This window comes from Chelon labrosus (assembly GCF_963514085.1).
Source record: "Chelon labrosus genome assembly, chromosome: 13".
NCBI lineage: Eukaryota > Metazoa > Chordata > Actinopteri > Mugiliformes > Mugilidae > Chelon > Chelon labrosus.
Window position 1 is genome coordinate 20,904,993 of NC_140346.1, and position 14,636 is coordinate 20,919,628.

General features: G+C 41.0%; 1 protein-coding gene across 1 annotated transcript; it reads right to left on the bottom strand.

Annotated features, from left to right (window-relative positions):
- Nucleotides 1-459: 459 nt before the first annotated feature.
- taok1a (TAO kinase 1a) lies at nt 460-13,761 on the bottom strand. The gene is made up of 20 exons (XM_084558098.1): nt 13,177-13,761; nt 10,485-10,733; nt 9,207-9,278; nt 9,018-9,119; nt 8,884-8,929; nt 8,680-8,776; nt 8,445-8,558; nt 8,256-8,347; nt 7,975-8,068; nt 7,799-7,880; nt 7,543-7,710; nt 7,219-7,419; nt 6,952-7,080; nt 6,473-6,709; nt 6,259-6,387; nt 5,928-6,131; nt 5,575-5,814; nt 5,092-5,304; nt 4,781-4,963; nt 460-4,366 (listed from the first exon to the last, which is right to left on the bottom strand). The coding sequence occupies exons 2-20, from the start codon at nt 10,614-10,616 to the stop codon at nt 3,848-3,850; spliced, it is 3,054 nt and encodes a 1,017-aa protein (XP_084414224.1). The 5' UTR covers nt 10,617-10,733; nt 13,177-13,761; the 3' UTR covers nt 460-3,847.
- Nucleotides 13,762-14,636: the final 875 nt, after the last annotated feature.

Sequence of the window (14,636 nt, forward strand, 5' to 3'; positions counted from 1 at the left end):
TTTATGAACTTGTAGTACAGTTGTATATGGAGTTTTATTTAAATCACAAGCAAAAATATCAACCTTTCCCCCCCTTATTCACAAAAGTAATGACTCACTTCTTAAGTCTCTCAAGCTGATTGTATATAATAAAGAGTATGATGATTAGAACTATTCTATAAAAGCCACATGAAACAGATTAAGACTTAACTCTATGTAATGGCTTACTCTCAAAATGAATGCATTATTCTTTTCTTCTATTTTTTTTTACATATATTATGACCCTACGTTAATGCTGATCATTTTTATGACAGCAGTTTTTGTACTAGTCTTCATAAAATGTAAAAATACAAAAAACAAAATGCTATATGCTAAACACCTAATTTTTCAAAATACTAAATCCTCAGGATTGCAGCTTTAATTTGCTCATACTATTAAGGGCAACATAATAACTAGTAATAAAAAAAAACACAAGGCAAGTTATACTAAAATTACTTTATTACAGCTGATTTCTGTTCAATATCCCTCTGCCAACACATTGGTAAATACAATACAAACATAGTAAATTTGATCCTATTCTTATTCTGTTTTATCAATCTTTATACACAATTTATATCCACTTTTAGTACTTTACCATCTCTTATGTAGCATCTTCACAATCTCTCTGACATTCAATAACATGTTCCACCATCTATACATTTTAATACAGGTTATGAGTTGTAGTGGTAATGTGCCAAAGAATACTGACATCCTCAGAGAAATGCAATATCTTTTCATAATTTGCCTGTCACCCCGTCATCTTTTCAAGCCTTTTTAACTTTGGCCACTAGTCCAGAACCAACTTCTTTTTTTGTTTCATACATTTCATGTGGTCAGCCCAATGATAGGTTAAAACAAATGCAGTGGTGTCTGGGCTTGGCAACTCTGGTATGGCACAGTGTTTGACCATAGTTAGGATCGCTATTTTCTGTTGCCGACTCTCATTCAGTATCCCACATGCTTTCAGTCAGTAGGAGAAAATCTGACATCAAAACAAAACAGTAACATATTACAAAATAAAATAAAATCCCGGCTGGTGGAGAGGTTTTATAACTCACAACAACATCCACATTCCCTCACACACAACCATGACATAAAAGTGAACAAAATGTTTCTGTATAGAGTTAACGTTGGCTTGTATGTGAGGTTTGCTTGGCCTAACATTCAAACTCCTAGCCCTGACCTTTGACTGGTAAGAATCCAATAATGATAAATACATTCTCATTTTCTTTACCAAATATAAACAAATCAGGAAAAAAAATGCAGAATATAACTTGTTGTGTTACAGTAGCTGGAGCTAATCAGATGACATACAAAAAAAGAGTTTTGGGATGACACCATATGTAAATTGATATAATGTATAATTTCTAGGCAGGATATATACACTAGAGGAAACAATCCCAGCATTTTTGTGTCCACATTTCTGTTAGGAATATATTAAAGAACAACATTCAGGAAGAGCCAGCATCTGAAAAAGTGGCTCCGAATCAGAGTGGAATGGGGACAAATGGCAAAAAGTGTACAGTCGGGGAGAATAAAGTATGCAGGGGTAATGCTTCGTGATGGCCAGTCAACTAAATAAGTGGCGTTTACAAGAGACATCGGTAAATACGCGGATGCGAGGCATTTTGCCTGTGTACATATCTTCCAATGAGCTATGTCCACACAACTCAACACCATCTTAAATTTTTGAGTAAGAAAGGTTTTTCTCAAGTTATATTAATTTTTAGAAAATATTTTTCTTAAACGTGAGTTTTTAAATTCTTCTTTAATAAAACATACACATATGAACATGTAACTCCGCTTTATGATTCTGGGGAGCATATATTTATAATTATCTTTAAAGTCCTTTTAAATTAAACGTTTTTATATTCTCAGTATCGTCTAACATGAAAGGGTACATGCTTCTCCAGGGATGTTTCATCAACCACAAATCGGAAACAAGGTTTAGAGTTGAAAGACAATTTTTTTTCCAGCCAGAAATGGTTAAAGCTATAAAGGAATACCTAAGTGCTTTTTGCCACATTTATTTTTGTATTTGGCCGTTTTTGTACTTTTTTCTTTACAGCATGTGCGTTGACTTAGTTTGACATTTATACACTACAATGTCTTCATGCAAGCATGTGCTTAAATCAGCCACCCTTGTTTTAGAGGCTTTAATGAGATGGCATAACAATTATAACTTATAGCACCTTTTACAATCTTAGTGTTGCTTATTTGGGCCCCAAATGTTTTCAACAGTACTTTTTATTATTATTATTATTATTATTGTTGTTTAGTAGTGCCAAGCCTGCTGTCATGGTCAATCACCTGCAAGCACATAAAGGACTCTCTTCATTAAACTCTGCTTGTTCTAGGAAAACTGTTGTAAAAAACAACAAACCAACAAAAAAACAAAACTGCAGCATCTGCACATACTCTACTCAACTAAAATTCTGCATAAACTCACGAGGTGACCAACACTTTCAAAACACTGTAGAAGCTGAAGAATAGGGGTAAATGTTTTCACTCATGTAGTGTAGGTTGACATAACCTAGGTTGTGTTTGTACTTGGTAAATTGCTCCTTTTTTAAGAAAAAAAGAAAAAAAGAAAGAAATTTAAAAAATTAAAAAAATTAAATCACAGTACAGGTTAAGTTCGACTCTTAAACTTAACTACATACGTACCGATGAAACATTCATCCACCAGGCGCTTTGCGAAAAAAAAAAAAGTCGAATATACATTTTATACACATTTAGTTGTATAAAGTGCTTTGAAAAAGGCAGCAGTTTTAAAAGGCACTAAAAAGAATAAACAGATCAATAGGATTGTTTTCAAAGGCCAATGAGTCTCCTCTGAACGTGTACAGTGACATTGTCTGTAATTGTATATAAGTTTCCAGGTTAACCTCTAGAGTACCACCTAAAGACTGATATGCACAAGTAACACATGTACTTCCCAACATTTGTGCGCCTTAAACCCATATTACTGCTTACATGGTCAATGTATAAACGCAAGAAATATATTCGGGACATCTGAACCTAATAGAACATAAAATAGACAGCTGACCTACTCTAGCACTCTAGATGAAATTTAAAATATTAAAACTATAAACATCCGAGTCTGATTTCAGTTATCAAAAGTGTAAAAAGGCACTGTAGTAGTGTTGTAGCATATACCCGAAAAATGTTAAAATTAGTTTATTTGGCTCTCGGTTTGGTTGATGACCAGGAAATCAAGGGGGGGCGGGGGGATAAAACCACCTAATAAATGACCATTACAGCAGGCTGGTATCAGAACAGCAAAGCATCTTCTGTTAGGTCTGCTGTTTTTTTTAAGAGTGTCACAGAACTGGCCAGTAAAATGACTGAACATATGAGTGGGCAGAGTGAAGGAGAGTTAATAAAATAAGTTTTCTGTGATTGTTTGATTCCACATTTCTAAGGACATAGTTAACACATGTCAAAGGCTTTTTTTTTGTTAACAGTGTTTCATGTGCAAAATTAGAGCAATGGCTGTGAATAGCACAAACTTAAAAAAAAATAAAAATCCTCTGCAGGAGAGACTGTAAATAAAAACAAATGGAAGTAACCTGCTGACGCCGAAACTGCCTATGTAACATAATTTAAGGATCTGTATGTGTGCCAATAAACTGCCATTGGACGGGCTGTGCCTTCTCCAGCCCTTTTGACCTGAGCAACATTTATTTCATCACACATCCACATCTGTACATGGGAGAAATGGTGGGGTAGTGTCACAGAGAAAGACATGGCGGCAGAGCTCAGCCAGCCCTCTGTTTTGTTTTGTTTGTTGGACTCTACATCTCCACGCTCAAACTGACTCCAGGATCTATGTGTAGGAGAGGTGTGACCCGTTAGATATTTGAGAGGTGACACTGGTACTCCTGCTCATCCCCTGATCACCGCGTTCTCCTGAGGGTGTCCTCCCCATTGCTTGGGGGCTGTTTTGTATACCTACACTACCGCGTGACCCCAGGGGTCCACCTGATGGATGGCCCCACAGTGACGGACCCCCTCCTCCATGCATAGATGCCCCTCCTGGACTGGAGTGATAGTGGTGATGGCTGCCTTGGTGATTTAACCCTGCGCCCGAACCTCCGCTGCTGCCCCAGTGGTGCCCTTGAGAGCTTCCAGACGAATGCTGTTGCTGATGGTGACTCCAACTTCCTGGCGCCCCAGGAAAGCTATGGCTGAGGGAATCCGGGGAGATGTTTGCCAGCATCATGTTGCTGAAGCCCAGGCGCATACTCACGGAGTCAAAAGCCTCAACTTCTCTGGCTTGACGTTCCAGCAGACTTTGGGTTCGCTCCATGCGTTCATTCTGCAAGGACACCATCTCTTCCTCAATCTAAAGAAGAAGGGGAAAATGAGAAAAGTAAATGACAATGCTAAAATAGTGTGTATTTCACAGACAGATTAAATAATCATACAGGAAAATGGATTTTGGAATAGAAGACAAATTTATGTAAAAACTTTTTCAGATTTATCTTCATGAAGCCTAATCTACATGTAAAGTTATGGCCTCTTCACCCATCCTCATCCTGTTGGAGCTAGACGCATTAAACCTTTATCATTATTATCCTCTGACCTCTTTTAAATCTCAGCACAGTTACACCCTCTGGATGAAGCATGTCTATTAAACCTCAATACCTGAATGGATGTGTCTGCCTTTTACATTCAAACTACCTCTAAAACTCAAATAATAGAAATAATTGTTGAACCAACGTTAAGCCCCATATCAGAATAATTTATGGAGGAGGACCTTTTGTTCCAGCAGGGCCCTTCGGAGCGACACCCTTTGCTCCATGTCTTTCTTCTCACGCTCGTGCTGGGCATCCGTCTGCATCTTGATCTTGCTCTGGTAGGCGTTGAGAAGTTCCAGCTCCTGCTGTAGCTGCATTCGTAGGGCTTGGCACTGAGCCTCCTGAGTCTCATCCAGGCGTAGCTAAGAGGGGAGAGAAGATCAGACAGATTTGGACACATCCTCCAGAGGTGGCAAAATGTAATATTGGCACTTTTATAGTCAAACTATATAACTTTAACACTCTACATTTGTGGCGTTACCAGACTCACCGCCTGAGTGGAAAGCATTTCATTGATGGAGTGGTCATACTGCTCTGCCAAGATGGCAAGTTTGCGGTGCTGCTCCTGCTTTAGCCGTTTAAGGACAGCTTTGTGCTCTGACTTTGGTGTGGTCTCCAGCAGATGGTTCCTCAGTGCCTTATACTGTCGGGTCTGGATCTTACACGTGTCCTGGAACTGCTTCTTGATCTGTAGCTCTTTGGACTATGTTGCAGAGAGAAATTATTGAATTTATTAGGCTTTATTAACTTTATTATCTGTATTAGGTCTGAGACTTTAGATAAAGACTGAGTAAGTAGAACTGGAAAACCAGGCATTTCATAAATAAGACGCATATGTTGGGTTTTGTACACACACGCTGACCTAAATGCATCATTTCACTCACTAATTTACTTCACCTCATCTTGACTTATGCAAAATAAGAGTCTGTACTAAATATTCAATGCAAACACACGCTCAGAAACGTATTCCAACCTTGAGGCTCTTGGGCTGCTGGCGAACCTCCATAACATGTTTGCGTCTAAGCTCCCTCTCCCTCCTCTTGTTGTACTCCTGCTGATTGGTGAGCTCCGTCTGGTGCTGCAGGCGGATGAGCTCGGTCCTCGTCTTTTGGATGGTGTTGAGCTGGCGGAACTCCAGCTCTTGCATGGACTCGTGGTGCCGCAGAAGCATGGCATGTTCCAAGTCCTTCTGGGTCTGACGCTTGTTAAGCTCCTAATGGTGTGCAATTAGAGAGACAGACAACAAAGGGAAGAGAAAGTCGCTCATCAGAGATAATTTTGGTTTCCTTAAGCACTTATTCTATACTTGTAGGAGAGAGTACTGACCTCTCGCACTAGGTCTTTTTCAATATTGTGCCGAGCAATCAAGATCCTCCGTTTGAACCTGCGGCACTCCAGCTCCAGGTACTGCCTCTGTCTACGCTGTAAGTTGGCCTCCTCCTCTGCTTGGAAGTGTTGGAAGTTCTCCTTCTGCTTGGACAGCCACTCTTGCTTTTCTTTCTTGGGTGTTGAATGGTTGTCATTCAGCTCCTAATGTAAAGAAAGACTGAACATAACTAGCAGAACTGACTTTGCGGTGCCGAGTGATGTGTATTTGCTAACTGTAAGTAAACTGAGAGGTAAATAATGTATGGAAACAAGAAACAGATCACCACACCTCTTTCAGTTGCTCCTTGCGGAGTTTGTATTCCCGTTTCTGGGATTCCAGGAAGCTGTTGAGCTCTTTCTTTTGCTGACTCTGGATATGCTGTTGGAATTTCTTTTCATCGTTGGTAAAGGTTTTCGCCTGAAGTAGAGACGCACATCATAATTACTTTAATCTGTATAAAATAATGGTGAGTATAAATAGTAACTCTTAGTGAAACGCATACATCTTTCTCCATGGACGCCTGGTGTTTCTTGACAAGTTTCTCCATCTCCTGGGCAAAACTATTCCTCTGGTTCTCCAGCTCCTTGTCCAGGCGGAGTCTGTGCTCATCCATTTCAGCCTTCAGCCTATTCTCCAGGGCCATCAACTGTTTCTGATGCTGCCGCCTCATGCGCTTGTAGCCCAATATCTGCTCCCTCAACTCCGAATCCTGCTCGTGTTCCTTAATCTGGCGAGTGAGCTGGCAAAATAAAAGAGAACCATGTATACAGTATCTGAGGCTACCATGTAAAAGAGGCCTAGTTTAGAAAACCGAAGAATTTGGAAAATTATTCTTTACTGCTTTTGATTACATAATAAAATACTACTTTTCAGCCTTAAAGCCAAAGCATTTAATAACAATATATGAAAACAACTTGGTTATCAAACAGTTATTTCGTTAGGCTTCTCTTTGATGTAAAAGTATAATAACTGTATTGTTACCACTGAAGCTGTGCGTATAGTAGCAAAGTGTTCGCGGTTTCGTTTTGGCCGTGGAGTGTGTGCAGGAGGGGACTGTGGCTCAGTTGGCCGGCTGTGAGGCTCTGACTCTTCATTACGTGCCTCCTCCTCCTAAAAAGTGGACAAATATAAACAGAGGAACAAGTTAATTCAATGCAATCAGAAGCAATCCTTTCAAAGTCTCCTGTTTTTATGAGAAACACATTTCACGAAGACAAAAGTTCACTGTAGGCTAAAATAACTCCTTACTGGTTTGAGGTGGATGACGGAGCTGTTGGACATCACCGTGCGGTCTCCCTCTATGTCTACCTCACTCTTGTCATCACCTGCATCTGTTAGACTATTGACAGAGCTGCTCTGGGAGCTGGCACTGATTGACATACTGGGGATGGACTGGTTGCTCCCCACGCTGTTCACAGTACCCGTCCTACCCACACTGTGTTCTGGCTCCTAAAAATAACACACAGCAGGCATTAACAAGGTTACTGCAATGCTGTCTCGCAACATGGGGCAACACAATATTACATGACAGAAAAGCAAGCTAGGAGTGGTGGAGACAGTCACATGACAGACCTCCTCTTCATCTTGTGCCTCAGTTGTGGGGCCATTGTGGGCTTCCTGAAACAAGAGCTTCTTCATTTTACGACACTGCAGATTGTCTAGCTCCCGCACTGCATCCTTAGTCCGACTTATCAGGTCTATAAGAACTGACTCTGGTCGCTCACGCTGGACAAACGCATGCTAGAGGAAGAACAGAGAAAAGTCCTGTTGCGTTAAATATCTTGAATCGTGACGTAGCTGCAAGGATTAAACATTAAACGCTTATTACCTTTAAAAGCTCCTCACAGTTTGGCCTATCCTGGGGAAATTTCTGAAGGCAAGAGTCGACGAAGTTTCGGAAATAATCCGTCCTAATGTGGAAAGATAAAATTGATATGATTATGACCGACTTAAGTTTGTTTTGAGTAACAATACATCAGCTCTTATAATTTAATTCAAACTCACCATTCACTAGACAGCAGTGTGGGGCTCTCATTCTGTGCTATATGGTATAAGGCACTCATTGCATTCATGTTGAATAGTGGAGGCTTCCTCTCAGCTACAAACCGGGAAGCAGGTAAATTCAGGAGACGGATGTTGCGGAAAAAAGGAAAAAAGGAGAGGATTATTCCATTATTTCATTAAATCAAGTGAGCAAAATGATTGAAATCTATAGGAGAGCTATGAATGCAACAAAAGACGTCTATATATTAGATGCAGATCAGTCCATAAACATTGTGACATACCTAATTCAATGCAGGTTATTCCCATAGACCAAATATCCACCTTTCCGTCATACTGACCCTCATCCATAGCTAAAATTACTTCTGGGGCCATCCTGTGAAAAAAAAAAACATACAGCACAATAAACGGTTTAATAAAAAAATCTTCAAAAGAATTCTAAGAAACTTTAATACACATGTTTTGCAGCATACCAATATGGAGTCCCAACAAAGGAATTTGCAGGGCAGGCAATGGAGGCAGAGCCAAAATCTGCCAGCTTCACTTGCCCTGGCTCCGTCAGCAAGATGTTTCCTGCCTTGATATCTCTGTGAAACGCGTAAGAAAACGGAAATGATTACAGCGCCACACACAGACAGACAGCAAGCTGGAGGGCATACGCTCTTGGTGCGTACAGCCTTCTCCAGAACTCCGCTTGAAAACACTCACCGGTGAATCATCTTGTGGGAGTGAAGGTAAGCCAACCCTTGAAGAGCACCATGGGTAATTGCAGCTATTTCAACTTCTTGCAGAGGTTTCTTGTGAACTGGAGGGGATGTATCATCAGTGATGCGTGAAAAGAAGAAACTTACAAAGGGAGACTATCTCCTCTATTTTTAGTCATGTGGCAATGTGCAACAGGTTTTAACTCACCTTCTAACAAATCTGAAGCGGAGCCCAAACAATACTCCATCACCAGCTGCAATGAAATAAAGAGTGTTTTGCATGAATTTGTTTTTACTCCTAATGCATTTCATTATGCCTTGCACTCTAACGTAGGGTCTTACCCAGGCCGTGTGCTCTCGCAGGTAACATCCTTTGTACTCTATGCTGTTTGGGTGCTGTATCCTCTGCAGGAATTTCACCTCCTTGATTATGTCTTGCCATTTCTGTGAGAACAGTAAAAAAAAATTAACTATAGGGGATACAAAAAATACTCATGAGTAAAAATGTTTGCAAAGGTGAGTCAATCATACCTCAGTGGACTGCTTCCCACTGTAAGACATCTTCTTGATTGCCACCACCTCGTTCGTCCGCACATCCCGTGCCTGAACCATGATACATTATAGTGATTATTATGTTTACTTTATAAATTTAGCAATGATTTAAGCTCATGTTTGTTGTCATGGGCTACACAGGTGACATCTGAAGTATATGCTTCCAGGCCAATATTTTGATATAGCTGTGATAATCGATTGTCTATGAATATTAAATGTCTGTGTGCAATAACAAATCAACAAGCAAACAATTTTTAAAAAAATCAGCACTGAAGACTGAGCACATGTTTCAAACTAAAACTCAGACTCAGTGTAACTGTGGCACCAACATGACACTGACTGGCAAGAGCACTGCATCCAAAATGTTTAGGCCTATTTATCCACATTATAGATAGGTATACGAACCACTCTATCAACTACAGTCACTGAAATACAGAACGACGAGCAAAACATCACATTTTCAAGCTTTTGAGACAAAATACACACTGAATAATAAAATATGACACCAAAGATTGCTTGATAAACAATTCACTGGATGTCTGCCACGCCATATTGTTGCCTTGTATTAAACTCTGTCTTCATAAAGCGATTCGTTTCTTGTCCATCTCTTTGTAGCCGACAGTTGGTCGATAGGGGACGTTCCAAGCTCTGGTTGCCTAGGTAACCCTCCTATATATTTCCCCACCCCTAATGTTTCAGAGTGAAACAAGAAGGACATACACACACGGTATTGCTAGTGTCTCTTTTTTGCCGTCACCGATCGAAGTTGAGATTAATTCCAACTTGCCATTCAGCAAAGGTTTTTCCACCTGTCGCTGCAACAACTCACTGAAATTCATTTAAATGCCACGGTCTCTTGTCATCGCATAGTTTCTTCCTGCGGGTACACCCCCTCCTCGCTCTTAGATCTTGTTATTATGCCTGTTGTCTCTTATGCAAAGCGCTTTGTGTGGCCTTGTTTTGAAAGGTGCTGTACAACTAAACTGGCTTTGACTTATTGGCCTTGCCTAAGCCTCTACAGGACAGACGGGATCTTTCCTATTTCTGAGGGAGAATTAATTTTATCCACGATCTCTTGTGTTACACACGGCTTAACCAGAAATGTATACTTCAATGTATCCGAGTCACTAAGCCAGGTATAGCAAAGCAAAACCTTACTTCCTTGTGGGACCTGTATGTGCTCTGTGTGCTGATGCCAGGTCCACTCACTCACTGATGTCAGACTAAACATGGCCTCAGGCGTACGCATTTACTCACAAAATATACAGCACCAAAGCTGCCATGCCCAATCTCCCGCAGATCCGTGAAGAGCTTTTCTGGGTCCTCCTTGAAGAAGAGTTCAGCTACTTCGGGGTCCTTCAGGTTCCCCGCCCGACTGCTGTTGGGCATAATGGGGAGCTGCGGGCAATGCCGCTGCCGCCAGGAACTATCTGGGTCTGCGACAGCGACGTGAAAGCCTCCACTGATGGCTCATCTGCAGGACAGTGGTTTCATATGTGTTCAGAGCTATAAAGGAAGAAAAAAAAAAAAGAAGAAGAAACAAGAATGAGTACACTTAAATTACCACTAACAGAGGGACATAATCTAATATATTAATGTATCCGCAGTACTTTCAGGGATTCATTATTTTTAATCAGAAACTAACAGTGGGTGTAGTGCACTATACTCCGGGAGTGGTTCAAGTGGTTTATTTGGTTGTATTATTTGCATCACTAATACATTACACTGGCGTTGTTATGCTTGAACATTAATAACACTTGTGAGAGAGTGGCATATTTGAGCCCGATAACTCCAGCGACACGAGCCGCGCCGTTACGTCAGGAGCAAAAGTGCGGTATGGCCAGTCGGAAATCCTGAGGTGGCGAGGGATAAAGTCTCCCGTTTCCATAGAAACTGCGACTACAGTAATGAAATCAGTGGGCTACGTCCTGACAAACCTCGCCTCACACCTTCAGCGGCTGGTATGTGGACGGACAGATGTGATGTGAGGAGGATCGCAGATGACGGCAGTCTCCGGTTCGGACAAAGACGACGACAACACATCACTGAGTGTGAATGATGCCTGAACTGAAACAAAGCATTCCAGTGATAGGACGACTGATTAAACCTGTCAATACTTGGTGGACACACACTATCAAAGACACTAAACGCTGATTTTCACAAAGCAAAGGGACATCCCGATATGATGAAGACGCACCATTTAGGAAAAAATATGTATGAAAAGCAGCATATTTCACTTGTTTTCAAAAAAGCTGTATGCTGCGTGGATTAACCTAATCTTAAAAGCTCACCATATAAAAACAAAAGCAGCCGTATTACTAGATAACGTTTTTTTTTTTTTTTTTTTAAAGATGAATTAAGCTTTTAAAATTACACAAATGGAAAGAATACAGCATTAATCCGCTCCACTCTCCGGCTTTTAACTATTAAATATTTTTTACACAGCTGTACTGCTGTAACACCAGACTGTAAAAGATCACAGAGGAAAGTTTACTGAGTCCATGCGGCTCAGATGATCAGTTGCAAACAGATGCATGGCTGACGCGAGAGTCACAAGACTTCTTTCCCAGCCTGGGAGAAAACAGCCCCCAGTTCCAAGCAGACATCTTTTGTCTCACAACAACACTGAACAACTCACTATTCTACACAGACGCAGCCACGGCCCTGAAATAAAGCCTCATTACCATGTGGGACTGTGCCTCTTTATTGCCATTGTTCTTTACTACATTGTTGCTCATGAATGAGCCTTGTTGTCACATCTCATGATGGCATTTTTTCAGACTGCGAACACGTGAGCGCAAAAGTGAGTGATGATAACTGATACCTTCAAAAAAAAACACCCTTGCGTTCCGGGACGCGCACAGAGACACATATGTAGAAGAATGCGGCAGGACAGGACAACAAAGCTGGAGGGCTGGAATTCCCAATGTATGCCCTCACCGCGCTGCATTTCTCAGCATTTCCTGTTCGCACACAGCCGTAGGGAGGTTAGGAATGGGCCCTGGTGAGCGTTTTAACTAGTGGTTGTCGCCGTCTTCCTTGACAAAACAACAATGACATGCCGTCATGCGCGCACACTGCAATTTAGCACAATGAAATAAAACCTTTAAGTCTTTAAATCCCTTTTAAGTAATCAGTACACCGTTTTAACTTATCAGTAGGTCAGCAGAGTCATTTCCTTTTGGCACACCGATCCATGGCAAAATAAACACGGCGTCAAAGCCTACTGTTCCCATAATCTATACCAGCCAGGCCAAACAACAGACACTTTACTGTAACCTTTTAGACTGTGTATGTTTATGTGCACGCCTGTGTTAATGTGCTTTAACTGAGGTGGATGGGAATTTGGCTTGAGTTTGTACATAGGGACACGGGTGACACTTGTAAATACAGTGTTGCTCCTGCTCTGAAATAACCTCTTAACATGGGTTACCACTCAGGAAACTCAAAGAGCATTATCTTCTGCGTCCTAGCCTAAGTTTACCTGTGGTCACTCTCCTCATTGGATTTGCTAGGGAGGGAATTAGAGAGTGTAACAAAGTGGGATTTGCTGAAAGTTGTCACTTTCCAGCAGCTGTGCCAGGTGTCACACGAGAAAGCTGAAGCTAACATGAAATTAAATGACCCAGAAACACTGAACTCAAGATGTTTCAGGGAGCTCCCCCCCAAAAAAAAAAAAAAAAAAAAAAAAAAACTAGCCAACGTTGATGTTAGCTTCACACCAAACTTAACGCTAGCCAAGTTACGTGTCATATGATGAAACCCTCCACAGCGGTGTTTACGTCGTGTTTACAGGGGTGAACACTTATATAACATTTCACTAACCACACGGATAATGTTTAATTAAATGACAGCTAAGTGCCCGTTCACTTTAAAAAGAAGCTACGTTAGCAAGCTAACCCTGTGTGATGTTTGCTAAGTTAGCTTAGCCAGTTAGCCTCAAACTCACCCTCCTTCTGACAGGCCAGGTTTCAGCGCTGTGGAGAATGTCGTGTAATTCACAACAGTTTGGGATTATTCGCGTCTTCTTCCCGTTTCATCCCAACCGGGACCCTTTCTTCCGCCAAATCCTCGAGGTTCCTGTCGCTGTCAGTCGATTATAACGCACACATCGGTGAGTTAGTGTAGGTTAAAATCCCCACCCTTGAAGTAACCAGGGTGCCAGAGAGAGTAGTCAAATCCCACTCCCAGGCAGGTCCAAAGATGGCTGCCGAGCGCTCCACCGCCGCCTCCCTTCGTGAAAATACGTCGGGGGGGAAAAATGTGAGGGAAGTTCAAACGGCTCCAAAACACCCATAAACGAGACGCGGTGGGATATCCGAGATGTCCTTAGAAAACCAAGGGGTTTAAACTAGCACAGTGGCATCTGAGCTGGATAAGTGTGTGTGTAAGTGTGTGTGTGTGTGTGTGTGTGTGTGGCTCAGTCTTGTCTGACTCTTCCTTCGACACACTGCTAACAGCAGTTCCGCCCTGCCTGCCTGCCTGTTGCAGTAAACTCTCTCTGACCCAAGAACATCCAGAGGCGGAGACACTGGAGCAGAGTTAAAAAAAACAAACCATTAGAATATATCCAGGAAGAATAACTACTTCACATAACTATCATTCGCAGTACGCTGGAATTTCACATGGCAGTGAGTCAGCAGATAGTTATAATTGTCTACATTAACATTTTTGCTACATATCCATATTGATCAAGGATATTCTGTGATCTGTTGTTTGCATAAAATAACATTTCTCCTCCTTTAAAGGGGCATTACCGTTTTTTTTTTTTACAACCTGGACCTTATTTCTGGCATAAAAGATAGATAGATAGATACTTTATTAATCCCGAGGGAAATTCAAGCATCCAGTAGCAGTAACATACATTGAACATAAAATACAAAAGCTATATAAAAAATAGAAAGTGACTAGAAATAAAATGTTTATACAACTATAAACTATGTTAAAAATATAAATATAAAGTGACCTGTTAGAAATATAAAGTGACCAGTAGAAGTAGAAGGTTTTTGTTTTTTGTTTTTTGTATAAATATGAGAGCTACAAATGGGAAAAAATGAATGAAAATCACAGTCACCACATGTAGCAGAGGTAGACAGACATGGTAATGACAGAGTGTCCAGTAAGTAGGTGCAAAAAGGTATGTCCATTGTCAAAATACGATCATTTACTCAACCATATAACTTTGGTGTCATTTGGAGTCGTTTGAAAGATATTTAGATCCAGCGGAGCACCACATATATCCATATAGTGGGAGTGACTGGGGCACCGAAACGCAGCCTCGTAATAACGCATTATCTGCCGCGAAACTCGTTCATTTCACCAATATTTTGTTATGATATGCTAGTAGTATTCCCCCGAATATTTTTCAGATTCTGAGGTTGTGGATGACGACTTTTTTTATGATGGACG

Coding starts and splice junctions, on each gene's coding strand:
- taok1a (XM_084558098.1), bottom strand. CDS start 10,616: ATGCCCAACAGCAGTCGGGCGGGGAACCTGAAGGACCCCGAAGTAGCT. Junction 8,069..8,255: donor AATAACCTGCATTGAATTAG/GTATGTCACAAT, acceptor CCCGGTTTGTAG/CTGAGAGGAAGCCTCCACTA. Junction 6,132..6,258: donor GCAAGGAGCAACTGAAAGAG/GTGTGGTGATCT, acceptor TCTTTACATTAG/GAGCTGAATGACAACCATTC.